Source organism: Archocentrus centrarchus, chromosome 11 (assembly GCF_007364275.1).
Source record: "Archocentrus centrarchus isolate MPI-CPG fArcCen1 chromosome 11, fArcCen1, whole genome shotgun sequence".
Lineage (NCBI taxonomy): Eukaryota > Metazoa > Chordata > Actinopteri > Cichliformes > Cichlidae > Archocentrus > Archocentrus centrarchus.
This window is the reverse complement of record NC_044356.1, coordinates 34,503,209-34,517,553: the sequence shown is the minus strand read 5'-3', so window position 1 is coordinate 34,517,553 and position 14,345 is coordinate 34,503,209. Positions and strand designations below refer to the sequence as shown.

The 14,345-nt window shown below is 43.0% G+C and overlaps 1 protein-coding gene across 3 annotated transcripts in view; it reads right to left on the bottom strand.

The window, feature by feature from the left end:
* Positions 1 to 527: 527 nt before the first annotated feature.
* bag6l (BCL2 associated athanogene 6, like) overlaps positions 528 to 14,345 on the bottom strand; it is a 34,097-nt gene continuing 20,279 nt past the window's right edge. For 2 of the 3 annotated variants that reach the window (XM_030740334.1, XM_030740335.1), the window contains exons 13-24: positions 13,068 to 13,366; positions 9,535 to 9,784; positions 9,176 to 9,345; positions 7,316 to 7,369; positions 7,125 to 7,227; positions 6,537 to 6,661; positions 6,307 to 6,441; positions 5,883 to 5,945; positions 5,132 to 5,320; positions 3,468 to 3,575; positions 3,144 to 3,290; positions 528 to 1,833 (exon numbers count right to left, since the gene is read on the bottom strand). In XM_030740334.1, coding sequence (XP_030596194.1) covers positions 1,735 to 1,833; positions 3,144 to 3,290; positions 3,468 to 3,575; positions 5,132 to 5,320; positions 5,883 to 5,945; positions 6,307 to 6,441; positions 6,537 to 6,661; positions 7,125 to 7,227; positions 7,316 to 7,369; positions 9,176 to 9,345; positions 9,535 to 9,784; positions 13,068 to 13,366 — 1,742 coding nt within the window. In that variant the 3' untranslated portion in view covers positions 528 to 1,734. Of the gene's footprint in view, positions 1,834 to 3,143; positions 3,291 to 3,467; positions 3,576 to 5,124; positions 5,321 to 5,882; positions 5,946 to 6,306; positions 6,442 to 6,536; positions 6,662 to 7,124; positions 7,228 to 7,315; positions 7,370 to 9,175; positions 9,346 to 9,534; positions 9,785 to 13,067; positions 13,367 to 14,345 lie in introns of those variants that run through there. The other variant, XR_004020521.1, reaches the window with a different exon arrangement.

Sequence of the window (14,345 nt, the reverse complement as noted above, 5' to 3'; positions counted from 1 at the left end):
AAGGGACACGGCAAATCTGCCAAAAGATAAATATAAGAAAGGCAACAGAGATCATCCACTCATCACTCACCTCTCACTCACACACACACATCATTAGACCTCATTCATTGCATCTGGGGCAATGTGGGGTTCAGTATCTTGCTGAAGGACAGTTACAACCTGCTCTACCCTCTGAGTGACAGGCGTGTGATGTCAGTGAAAAGACTTCAAATCTTTACATCAGCTATTTGATATGATTCAAACTTAAAATGTTCTAGAGCACCTTTATGCCTCTGCAAGGATAAAGGTAGTGTTTGATGTTCAGTCAGCGTAACCAACAGTGTACACAGTTTTTGAGCAGCAGGGTCAAATGTTCTGGAAAGAGACATCGGTGCTGAGTTTTTCAAATTGATTGTTTGGGCACTTCCAACATCACAATGGCAGTACCAGATAGTTCCAGTATTCACAAGCAGAAAGACATGTGAAACCTGGCTAGTTCAATTCAAAATGGTCCAGATGGATAAACCCTGAAAAAAATGAATGAAGACTGATTTAAAGTGAATTTATTTGAGAGATGTTCACAAACAGGGAGTAACAGTTCACAGTTTGACAAAGTTCTTCTGACATCAGCAGTACTTCAGACAAACATCACTGATCAGGCCTGACTGTCCTGTATTAATGGACAGCAAGTGTCAATCACACATAATGCTCTAAAATACAAAAAGAAACTGAGTGTGAGGCTCACTGATATCTACAATAAAATGATACAAAGCTGATGCCGTGGAAAACACTGATTTAGTTCTGCTGAGCTAGTCGACATCAACTTGAGTCATCTTAAGATTTTGTATGTTGTAAAGAGCCTACAGTAGAGACACTGACAAAGCTCTATGACACCAATGCCCATTTACTATGTACAATTACTCATTTACACTTCTGCCTTATGATGCAGCAACATTTACAACGCAGTGCAGAACTGCTCAGTGTGACAGTATTAGAACCACTGCTGTCTGACAAACTGAATATTTTTAAATAGGGAAAAGGTCATCTTTGAGAGGACAACAGTGATAGTTCATACTTCATATTTCGTTGCCTGTGCATCTTTTAGCATACATTTATGTTCAGCTACATTTGTCACCTCACCTTCTCTCATGAAATGATTCTTTTTGCATTAGAACCCTTTCCTCCACATTTTTAAGCATTTTGGCTTCACATTACAATTTTTATTCCTTTATAATTCTGATGTTATTCTTTAACATTGTTAAATTAGGTGTTCACTCTCACTGTGCATGTTTCTCAGAATAAAGAAACTTGATTCTCAGAACATTCGGACTCAGTTCTTTGGTCCCAACACTAAATGAGCTCTGACTGCCCAGACTGCTTCAAAACTGCCTTCCAAAGGGGATTAGTTCTGATCTGTTATCCTGTGGGTCCGTCATCAGCACAGTGGCGTGGTGACAAGAAGGTTCTGGGTTTGAATCCACCTCGGCTGGGGCCTTTCTGTGTGGAGTTTGCATGTTCTCCCGGGTACTCCGGTTTCCTCCCACAGTCCAAAGTCTGCAGGTTTTCATCTCTAATGAAACTACAGCAGGTAGTGTTGCCATGACACAGGAAAGGAGGACTGATTAAGTGAGGTCAGCAGCTGTCTTCCTGACAGCCCATGATTACAATGGGTGTTGCCACATTACGTGTACCAGAGTCTCATGCTGCAGGGTGTGTTTCCTGACCCCCCCTGTGGGTCAAGCTGCTTGAAGGAGACTAGAAGCTTCCTGTAGAGAAAGCTCGGTGTGTGTTGGGGAATCTCTGAGCATTATAATCTGGATCGTCTCTCACTCGCTCTTTGATGTCACTCTTTACCTGTCGGTGGGATGCAGAGAGAGAAAAATCAACAGTAAAATGCAATACTGCTTCAATTAAGAGTAATGCTGTAACGGCATTTAGTGCACAGGGCAGTAAAATAAACATTTAATTCAAGCTGCGTATTTTACCAATAAGTGCGCTCTCAGTGCTGCAGTTTATTTCTGACGTAATGGCTCTGATCATTAAAGGTGACTGTCACACAGCCGGATAAAGGAGGTGTAGAAATCACATTCATTTGCTGGCAGATCAAAGAATGAAGTTTACTGGTTTAACAGGTACTCTTGGTGATAAACAGCCTTCAAATGTAACTGATGAACTTTAGAATCTGTCTCCTAGTAGCTTCAATCCCAGCTGTGCAAATTAGAGTCACATAAAAACATCTACATCACCAAATGAATACATGCAAATTCCACTGACAATGCAATGCAGTTTGTGCAACTCCAACTTTACAGCTGAATTTGGGATGTACTAAGGTATGGCTGAACATGTACATGTATAACTCATTAACTTCCCAGCAGAGATTCTATGTATCATGTAAAACGTGCTGTAAATAAAAGCTTTTGTGAAAACGTGGCACTTCCAGCTTAAACCAGAGCTGAACAGAACCAGCTCCCAACCAGGTTAGGGTCAAGTTACCACTGAGTTATCCCGGGGAAAAGAGACACTTTCATGACTTCAGAACTTCAAGCTAGACATGATCTCAATCAGCCCGTCAGCTGTTTAAGGTAAAGAGTGAACACAGTTGCCACTATAGAACATTTAATCATTAGAGCAGACAACAAAAAGTACTCCACACAGAAACGTACTTGGGTTTTGAACATTTACAAAGTAAATGATGTACCTGTACTATGATGAAGCACATAAATACTTGTGTGACAACTTTTCCAAATGCACAAAAATGTGTTATATAAATATGGCTCAACATGCCATCGACTACTTAAATTTATTCTGAACCTTCTGAAGCCAGCGCTGACATACTGACGACTTTTTAAAGAGTTCTGCATTTTTAATTTTCTTATTTCGTTTCAATTCAATTTTATTAATATAACAAGAAATAAAAACAGTCGCCTTAAGGCACTTTGGAATGTAAGCCTATGAGCAGCACTTGGCAACAGAGAGAAGGAAAAACTCCCTTTTAATAGGAAGAAACCTCCAGCAGGGAGGGGCCGTCATCTGCTGTGACCGCTTGGGGTTGAGGGGAGGGAGACAGGACAAAAGACATGGCTGGATGGCAATCAGCAATCAGAGCAATTAAGGAATTAAGATATCTCATGCCATCCCAGATCAGCTTTGCAACAGCTCATTACCTGGTTTGTGTATGCTTCCTGAACCTCTGGCCTCTCCAGCTCCACCTGCAGGCTGTTTGGGGCAGTAACAGGCAGGACTCCCACAGCACGAGCAGCTCGACTAACCGCGTCTGACAACAACAGGTGTGGTCCTTCACACTGGTTCGTCTGAGGGTAGGAACACTAATGTCACTCTCTTCTATCCAACAACAGTTTTACAGAACTTCATTATACACAGACGAAAAGATGCAGTGAGATGAACTTAGCCAGCTTAGCACAACGTTTCCCAGCCTTGTGTTAAGTGAGATCAAACTCACTTAACACAAGGCTCAACTGAACACTTGCCTTCCTTCTCTTAGCAGGCATCCCGTGTAGGTAAGCATCCGACAGTGGCGGCTGGGCTTTGATCTTCCTCTGGGACAGCATGTCATGTCTGATGATGGGAACCCATTCCTGACCAAGACATTATTATACAACTGTGATAGTCACTTTGCTTATATATGCAGCTAAAAGTCTGTGTAGAAGGATGTTGTTGATACACATTTGTAACAAGTTCTAAATATTAGAAAATGACTGCAGAAAATGTGAAAATTTGAGGAGTTTGAGGTGAGTGTGGAGTTAGACACACCATTTCATCCTAAACACAGAACTGCTCGTCATTAGTTCTGTGTTTAGGATTTTTTTGGTGGTGCTGTGAAGCCTAATCTTAAAAATAGAGAGGGTGTCTGTCTCCTGAATCCAAGCTGGAAGCTGGTTCCACAGAAGAGGCGCCTGAAAGCTGAAGGCTCTGCCTCCCATTCTACTCTTAAGTATCCTAGGAACCACAAGTAAGCCAGCAGTCTGAGAGAGAAGTGCTCTGTTGGGGTGATATGGTACTATGAGGTCTTTGAGATAAGATGGGGCCTGATTATTCAAGACCTTGTATGTGAGGAGAAGGATTTTAAATTCTATTCTAGATTTAACAGGGAGCCAATGAAGAGAAGCCAATATGGGAGAAATCTGCTCTCTCTTTCTAGTCCCTGTCAGTACTCTAGCTGCAGCATTTTGGATCAGCTGAAGGCTTTTCAGGGAGCTTTTAGGACAGCCTGATAATAATGAATTACAATAGTCCAGCCTAGAAGTAATAAATGCATGAATTAGCTTTTCAGCATCACTCTGAGAAAGGATGTTTCTAATTTTAGAGATATTGCAGAAATGCAAAGAAAGCAGTCATACTTAATACTTAATAATAGTCATATTTGCTTAATTTGTGTATTGAAGGACATATCCTTCAAGATTCCTCACAGTGTTACTGGAGGCCAAAGTAATATCATCCAGAGTAAGTATCTGGTCAGACACCATGTTTCTAAGATGACCACACCAGAGAAACAGATGCAAAGTGGCTACTTTCTGTATCTCTAGTGACTGTGACTCAAGTGTGAACCAGAGTGGTTTGACTAAAATGAATTGAGCTCTGTTTGCCTGCTTAGTGCCATCCATCTGAGCTGAGGTGACAGCTGCCAGTCAGCACCTACAGCAGACCCCCCCCCCCCACACACACACACACACACACACTTAAGAGTAGAAAACATGTCTCATTTTTATGATTAATTTGAATTTTATGACATTTTTTAAAAATCATTTCAATCTCATGTGCTTGTTGACACGTTTATCTTTCAGGTGATGAGGTTTATGGTTTTGTTTGTTAGGAATTTAAAAGAAGGCTTTATCCACCAAACAGGACTCAGACCTAGTTTATCATTGTAAATCACAACCTGGCGTGTCAGTGGGTTCTTCACTTAGTTTATGCATTTTTTGATGTAGTACTTATGCCATGCACTGCTATGTCCATTACACAGAATTCCAGATGAGGTCAGTTGCAGGTCTTAAACGAACAGTTTAACACGTTAAGAATGCATGGCCAGTTCGGAGTTTTGTTAATGATCTGTGCAGAAATAACATCAGCATAAGCCCTATATTACTCCTAAGAATAAAGAAAGACAAACAAAAAGCTCCCCCTCACTCCTTACAGGTGGAACAGCTGCTGCCCATGGCTCTATCTCAGGGGCCACGTCCTCCTGTCCTGTTAGGGCCCCAGCAGGGCACTGAGAGTCCACAGCTGAAACTGGTGGAGGTGCTCCTCTTTCTCCAGTGACAGCTGAAGGAGTCATGGCCTCCTCTGCTGTGGTGGCTGCAGCTGGAGACGAACTCTTCCCCATCTAACAGGGAAGTGAAGTAAGTGTGTGAGCCGTTCATATAATAAGAGTCCTTTACCTAAGGCAGCAGACTGAATAATGGATGCTCTGTGAAATTAAACTTATTAAACAATCGGTGGTCGCATTTTTTCAAGGAGTCTAAAAATACTGAAATAAGTTTAAGTGTAGCATCTTTTAAGGCATCCACTTAAAAACTGTTGTATTTGTCTTTTCAAATAGATTACAATTTATTCATGTAAATGGAGAGTCTTCTTCACACTAAGAATAGTTCCACAGGGTTCTGTGCTAGGACCAATTATATTATACATGCTTCCCCTCAGCCCTGGTGTCATTGGGCCATGCCGTTTAAACATGTAAAAGAAAGAAAATGAAAGAAAGAAACTAACAAGAGGATCCTACAATAGAGCTTCTCTTGGAACAGCAAAGGTACCCCAAAACAGAGCATGCAGACAATAATTTTGCTTGCTTAAACTGTCGGACAAGATAGAATAAAAATCTCAAGACACACCACAAGAGCTACATCCCCAATAAAAAGTGAAGGGAAAAAACCAAAAACCAAACTCACCTCCATGCTGGGCCTCTCTGATGGCTGTTCCACCTCAGCCTCCGTCCTCTGGTTCAACACCCCCTGAAATGGCATTGTAGGGAATTATGTAATTATTGACCTGATCTGATTCTAAATATTTAAATGTTAGATTTAAACTTAGCTGTGTAGAGTGTTGTTAGACCAGGTCTTACTGTAGACCAGGTTGAGGTGGGTTACATGGGTATTTATTTTTATTTATGATCATAGCTTGATCCAACTGACTGACATTAATTACCTTCACTTTTTCAGCAAGCAATGTAGTGACCTGATTGTGTATTGACAAAAAATCTACATGGACAATGTTTTAGTGGCAACTGGATCAAGGATGAAGAATGTTCCACCTGTTCTAGTATCCAGTTAAAGCAGGTGTTGCTTATAACTGCAGACTGCCTTTGTTTATTACTTGTAAATGGATAATGTAGTGCTGGATTTGGTCCTCAGTAACTGGGTTGTGCTCCAGAATGATGTGCAGCCTCATAGACATCATGCTGGTCAGCCAGTTGACCAGACTGGGACTGACTTCTGCAGACATCGTCCTCTGCAGAAAAACAGAAATACACAGTAATACGCAGCTGCCAACCTCTATCGTGAGTTGAAGCACATGATGCTGCATTATTGATGATCTATACAAACAATGCGGTGGTTGATGACAGCAGTCAGAGCTCTGTGTTCTCCTCCCAGGCAGTACAGGTTTAGAGCCAGACACTCAAATAGGCCTTGAGTACACAGCAACAGCAGGCGGGGGCCAAACATGTGATCTGCAGGACGAAAAACCCCAAATGAAAAAGCCGCTCACACTCTTACATCTTCACATCAGTGTGGTTTCACAGAGCCCAACAGGGTTTTGGCTACACAGAACGCTCTTGTTCGTTCAAGAAAGGATAAGAAATGTTGACAATGACTCTCCCACGATGCCTGCCTGTTTTTCAGAGGCAGGGCGTTTGGAGGAGATATATTGGGGCAACTAGCTCACACATCAAGCAAGTACAAAAGGTTGAAATAAGTCATCCCATAATTCTATGTGCATACCCCCTATGAGCTATTAATGTAAACTATGTGTGAGTGACAGTCACTTTTACAGACTAATGAAGACACTAATGTTACATTTCCATTTCTGAAAAGGGTTTCCAATTAAAATTCCTGTGTTTATTGCTATATCCATGCAGTTCCCAGTGTCCTCTGTAATAACTGAGTATTCCCTCTTCCACTCAGCGAGCTTACTGTTGCAGCGAAGAATGTGTGTGGCCATTTGAGTGAATTGCTGTCTGAAGAACGACAGGTTGGTCTGAATGATATCCACTCCCTCTCGCACCGTCACTGTGGCCTAGACACAGAACACACAGCTCACTTCTGTGCACGTCACAGGAATTTAGAGTCTGTATTTGTTTGTGTGTGAAAGACATCGTCCTTACAAAGCTCTCAGCTATGTACCCCTCAAGTCCATTGATGAGGTCCTCAGCTGCTACCTGGAGGGCAAATAACATGTTAAAATTTTAAATTCAATTTTAATGTAGTATTACTATTGTTAACATGGAATTCTATATTAAAAATCTTCTGGAAACTACAGTGGTGTGAAAAAGTGTTTGCCCCCTGCCTCATTTCCTGTTTTTTTGCATGTTTGTCACACTTAAGTGTTTCGGAACATCAAACCAATTTAAACAATAGTCAAGGACAACACAAGTAAACACAAAATGCAAGTTGTAAATGAAGGTGTTTATTAGTAAAGGTGAAAAAAAATCCAAACCATCATGGCCCTATGTGAAAAAGTGATTGCCCCCCCTTGTTAAAACATACTATAACTGTGGTTTTTCACACCTGAGTTCAATTTCCCTAGCCACACCTAGGACTGATTATTGCCACACCTGTTCCCAATCAAGACATCACTTAAATAGGAGCTGCCTGACACAGTAAGGTCCACCAGAAGATCCTTGAAAGCTACACATCATGCCGAGATCCAAAGAAATTCAGGAGCAATTGAGAAAGAAAGTAATTGAGATCTATCAGTCTGGAAAGGGTTATAAAGCCATTTCCAAAGCTTTGGGAATCCAGCGAACCACAGTGAGAGCCATTATCCACAAATGGCGAAGACATGGAACAGTGGTGAACCTTCCCAGGAGTGGCCGGCCGCCCAAAATTACCCCAAGGATGCAGCAACGACTCATCCAAGACGTCACAAAAGACCCCACAACAAAGTCCAAAGAACTGCAGGCCTCACTTGCCTCAGTTAAGGTCAGCGTTCATGCCTCCACCATCAGAAAAAGACTGAGCAAAAATGGCCTGCATGGCAGAGTTCCAAGAAGAAAACCACTGCTGAGCAAAAAGAACATTAAAGCTCATCTCAATTTTTCCAAAACGCATCTTGATGATCCCCAAGACTTTTGGGACAACATTCTGTGGACCGATGAGACAAAAGTGGAACTCTTTGGAAGGTGTGTGTCCCATTACATCTGGCGTAAAAGGAACACTGCATTTCAGAAAAGAACATTATACCAACAGTAAAATATGGTGGTGGTAGTGTGATGGTCTGGGGCTGTTTTGCTGCATCAGGACCTGGAAGACTTGCTGTGATAAATGGAACTATGAATTCTGCTGTCTACCAAGAGATCCTGAGGGAGAATGTCAGACCATCTGTTCATGTTCTCAAGCTTAAACGTACTTGGGTTCTGCAGCAGGACAATGATCCTAAACACACCAGCAAGTCCACCACTGAATGGCTGAAGAAAAACAAAATGAAGACTTTGGAGTGGCCTAGCCAAAGTCCTGACCTGAATCCTATTGAGATGTTGTGGTATGACCTTAAAAAGGCCGTTCATGCTCGAAAACCCTCTAATGTAACTGAATTAGGACAATTCTGCAAAGATGAGTGGGCCAAAATTCCTCCAGAATGCTGTAAAAGCCTCATTGCAAGTTATCGCAGACGCTTGGTTGCAGTTGTTGCTGCTAAGGGTGGCCCAACCAGTTATTAGGTTTAGGGGGCAATCACTTTTTCACACAGGACCATGATGGTTTGGATTTTTTTTCACCTTTACTAATAAACACCTTGATTTACAACTTGCATTTTGTGTTTACTTGTGTTGTCCTTGACTATTGTTTAAATTGGTTTGATGTTCCGAAACACTTAAGTGTGACAAACATGCAAAAAAACAGGAAATGAGGCAGGGGGCAAACACTTTTTCACACCACTGTAGGTCCTTGACTTGTTTTATATTAGCCAAAGCATCACTGATGCCATTACATTAAGCAATCAGTGAGAAACTCTGTACAGTACTCACAGCTATGTTAGCATCAGTAGGTTCTCGCCCTTGGAGGTAGTGTTCAGTGAAGAAGTTTGTGAGCTGGGGCTGAATGCGGCTCAGAGGCTGGGCGTTCCCATGAAGCAACAGCACCATGTCCACCATAGAGAAACTCTGACACACCAGGGAGAGCAGGTCCCCAAAGAACCCTACCAGGATGGGAGCCCATTTATCAGTAAACCAATAACAACCACAGTGATAAGTGTGAACTGCATTTACAATTCCAAGAATGTGTTAGGCTGGTGACATGTTTTCATTGTTCTTGTCCAATTTAAGGACATTATATATGAGATGCACAATGTCTACATTTACACTGAGCCTCCAGTATCAGGACTCACCCACAGCATCCCCAGAGCCAGGAACAAACAGGTTATTGGTCTGGGACAGCCTCTGGATGAACTGGGCAATGCTCTCTCCATTGCCCTGCTGCGCCCCAAGAGAACTCATCATGGTGGACAGCACTCCCTGCATGATGCCGGTGAACAGCTCTGGGCTCAGTGAGTCTCCATCTGGAGTGTTGCTGGTCTGAGTGGGAGCAGGACCAATGGGCTGATGGGGAAGTGAGGCACCAGGGCCAGTGGTAGGTGGCTGTGCAGAAACAACACTTGTTGCTCACTGACTAGTACACACAGTGTTTATATTAAGCTTCAGGAAATATGGATGTGGATACACATCAGGAGGTTCTTTACATGTGCAGATAAGAATCCCTTTTTTGTTGAAAGTAACAATTTTCACTATGATCTTTCTTAATGACTTGTATGTTTTATCCTTTTCAATAAGCTACTGTAAATCTGTAACAGCACATTTCTTTTTTCTCAAGGACTGTGTGACCTCCAACTGGCTGATATGAATCCACTGTTCTGTGTGGAGTTTGCATGTTCTACCCTCCGGGTACTCAATCTTTGACTCTAGCTTAGGGTGGCTGTGACTCAGGAGGTACGGCAGGTCATCTATTAATCATGAGGTTGGTGGTTCGATCCCTAGCCGCTCCAGCCTGCATGCCAAAGTATCCTTGGGCTAGATACTGAACCCCGAGTTGCTCCCAATGCTTAAATGTTAGAAAACACTTGATGAATAAGTATAGAAAAAAAATGTGCTTGTATGTATGTGCGTGAGAATGGGTGAATGAAGATGCTGTATAAAGCGCTTTCAGTGCTCGAGTATAAGAATAGAGTATAAGAAACAGTCCAGTTGGCTCAACCAAAGACCCAGACAAAGTCTGAATTCATTTGAAAGCCTGATTCTTAGCCTTGTACACCCTCCATTGGAAAAGTCAAGATGACCCATCAGCAATGGAGATATCCACCCCCGATTAACGAAAATATAAAATAAACGTAAAAGTCAGGATAACATTACAGCCCCATTTCATTATAGAAAACTCTTCAGCAGAGATTTTATTATCCTATAAATACATTTTGGTAACCACATCATAGAACACAAAAAGTTCCAAATTAGAGAAACTACATAATGCACTGTTGTACAAGGGTGTATGTCTATTTATAGAATCTATAGCAATAAGTCAGATGTAATACATACAAGGTATTCACACATTATAATACCGTATTATACTCACTCATGTATAGAGGAACCTTAAATGCTCCTTTCGATGTGGAGGAGTAGCAGCTCTACTATGACCACCCCCTCTGGAATGACTGCACTCCTCACCCTATCTCAAAGGAAGAGGCCAGCCACCCTTCAGAGGAAGCTCATTTCCACCGCTTGTACCAGCGATTTTGTTCTTTCGATTACTACCCACAGCTTGTGACCACAGGTGAGGGTAGTGACATAGATTGACCAGTAAATTGGCAGCTTTGCTTTCATGCTCAGCTCCCTCTTCACCAAGACGGACCGGTGCCGCACCCCCATCATTGCAGACACAGCCGCAGTCCTTCTGTCAATCTCCCACTTCCTTCATTCCCGTCACATGTGAACAAGACCCCCAAGATACTTTAAGTCCTCGACCTGGGGCAGCAACTTGTCCCTGAGCTGAAGTGGGCACTCTACCTATTCCACCTTAGAGCCATGGCCTCACACACACACACACACTTAGAGGGGCTAATTCTCATACAATCCACTTCACACTCAGTTGTGAACTGCTCCAGTGCAAGCTGGAGGCCACCACCTGATGAAGCCAACACGACTGCATCATCTGCAAAAAGCAGTGGTGAGTTTCCGAGGCCATCAAAGCAAAAGCCTTCCACCACTTGGCTACGCCTAGAAATTCTGTCCATTAAAATTAGAAACAGAATCGGTGACAAAGGGCAGCTCTGGCAGAGTCCAACACCCACAGCAAACCAGTCCGACTTATTGCCAGAAATACAGACCAAGCTCTTGCTGTGGTTGTATAGAGACTGAATGGCCCACAACAATGTGCTATGAGAGTATGGGGTGCCTTACCCCATACTCTCATAGCACCTCCCACAGGATACCCCGAGGGATGCGGTTGAATGCACACGTAGACTGCATGGGCAAACTCCCATGCCTACCTGAGTATCCTCGAGAAGATAAAGAGTTGGTCCAGCATTCCACGACCAGGAAAAAAATCGCATTGTTCCTCTTGAAGCTGAGGTTCGACTAGCAGACGGACCTTCCTTTCCAGCACCCTGGCACAGACCTCCCCGGGAAGGCTGAGAAGTTTGATCCCCCAATAGTTGGAGCACACCCTCCGGTCCACCCTTCTTAAAGATGGGGACCACCACCCGAGTCTGCCAATCCAGTAGCACTGCCTCAGATCTCCATGCAACATTGCAGAGCCATGTCAACTAAGACAGCCCTACAACATCAAGAACCTTCAGGAACTCAGGGCCACTAAGGAGTTGTATAACTGCCTCAGTGTCCTCACCCCCCAGTGATGGGTAATTTGTCCCTCCCGTCCCCAGACTCTGCTTCCGCTACAGAGGCGTCAGTGGGATTAAGGAAGTCCTCAAAAATATTCCTGCCACCGGCCGACTATATCTTCAGTTGAAGTCAGCAGCGCCACACCTGCACTACATGCCACGTGAGTAGGGCACCACTTTCCTGAGTCACCTGACTGTTTGCTAGAATCACTTCGAGGCGATCCCATGGCCTTACCGAACTACTCCTACACCCAGGTTTCTGCTTCAGCCACCACATTCCACTGAGTCAGGAGTCCAACAGGCTAACCAAGTCCATTAGGACTCCTTCAACTAGATGGCTCCCTTCACCTCCAATGTCCACCATCTGGTTCGGAGATTACCACCACGACAGGCACCAACCATCTTGCATCCACAGCTCTGAGCAGGAGCCTCAACATGGTGCATGGTCCATTCGGACTCAGTGTCCTCAGACTCCCTCAGAATGCTGTTGAAGTTCTGCCGAAGGTGGGAGTTGAAGATCTTGCGGACTGGGGCCTCTGCCAGATGGTCCCAGCGCACCCTCACTATATGTTTAGGTGTGCCAGGTCTGTCCAGCATCCTCCCCCGCCACCTGATTCACTGAGTTTTTTCTTCATTCACCTGTTTTCACTCTGTGCTTATACACCACTCTGCATTTCTTAATCTCTTCCTCTGTTCCACAGTGTGTCTTTTGTCCTGTATCCCTCCCCTCACCCACAACTGGTCTCCCTGGGCCTGGTTCTGCTGGAGGTTTCTTCCTGTCAAAAGGGAGTTTTTCTTTCCCACTGTTGCCAAGTACTTGCTCATAAGGAGGTTGTCTGATTATTGGGTATTCTCTGTAATTATTGTAGGGTCTTTACCTTACAATATAAAGAGCCTTGAGGCAACTGTTTGTTGTTATTTGACATTGTACCAATGTGTATAAGTAAGTTCCACGTAATTGTCTGAACCATGTTTCCTACTCAGAAATGTTCAACTTATTTATTCTGGCCCTCTATCGTTTTATATGAACTCACTGGTGTGAAGTCTGACATGCTCTGGAAGAAGCCAGGAACCCCTGGCAGTGTCACAGTGATGGACGGAGCCAGTCCAGAGCCAGGACCACCCGATCCTGCTGCTCCCAGTAGAGAGCCCAAGAGCTGAGCCATATTTGCCTCAGGGCTACTCTCTGCTGGCTGACCAACTGAAGTAGTACTTGTGGTGTGGGTGGATGTCTGTCCAGATGTGTTAGCCAAAGGAAAGGGAGGCGAAGCGGTGCTGGAATCAGATACAGAAGAGGAAGACAAGGAGGACTGAGAGTTGGCTGACGGATCACCTAGACAGTTTAGAAAAACAGGACAAAATAATATTTAATGTTTGAGGCCAATACTGATTAAAAATGAATGAATAATTTTACCCACTCAAAACCAAACCTGCGACTAAAAAAATATGGAGGGAAAAAAGCAGCTGTTCATACTGAGTGGGACCTTTTAGAGAAATGTCAGTACTCTTTGGACCAAGTGCACGATGGCGCACTCTTTCTAAATTTGCCTACAATTTGTTAGGCAGTTGTGTACTTTAATTTCCTTGGGCCAAGAATTTTTTTGGTTTGCATTTTCCCCCCAAATATAAAGACAGTTAATTTGTCAACCAAAGCACAAGAGCTAAAGTAGACATGAAACACTACATCTATAAAGGCTAATTTACAGCATGGAGCCCTGCTCTAAGATTTAACACTGTCTGTAAAGCTGGATTTGAGAAATAAGTGTTTAAAGTTACAGATTTAAGAGCATGTGCAGAGCCATCTTGTGCAAGTTCAAAATGTGATGTTACTAGGCTGGTTGCTGCTAATGGACTTAACATTAGTTTATGTTAGCTAACTAGTGACAGAAATGGTAATCATTGGAAAACAAGGAACTAAAACTAAAAAGCAGTCTAAGAGGTCACTTTTGTTCTTGACCTGGCTGCAAAAATGAGTTTAATGTTAAAAACATTGTCTGATGTAACAATATCTCTATACTTGGGTGTTAACACAGCCAGAAATCCAAAGTCTCTTTAAACTTAATTAGATTTGACTGATAATTTAAAAATGATTGGCAAATGCATGCTCCTTACCCTTTCACTGATTGGTTGCATTAATATAATCAAGATGGTAGTACTACCTAAATTTAGCAATGTTTTTCAGAATGTGCCAATCTCTGTTACATAAGCTTTTTTTAAAAAACAACTGACTGAATCATAATTCCCTTTACCAATAAGGCACCTTGCACTTCTTAACTACACCTACAGAAGCCAAGATCTGAAGGTGGATTGGG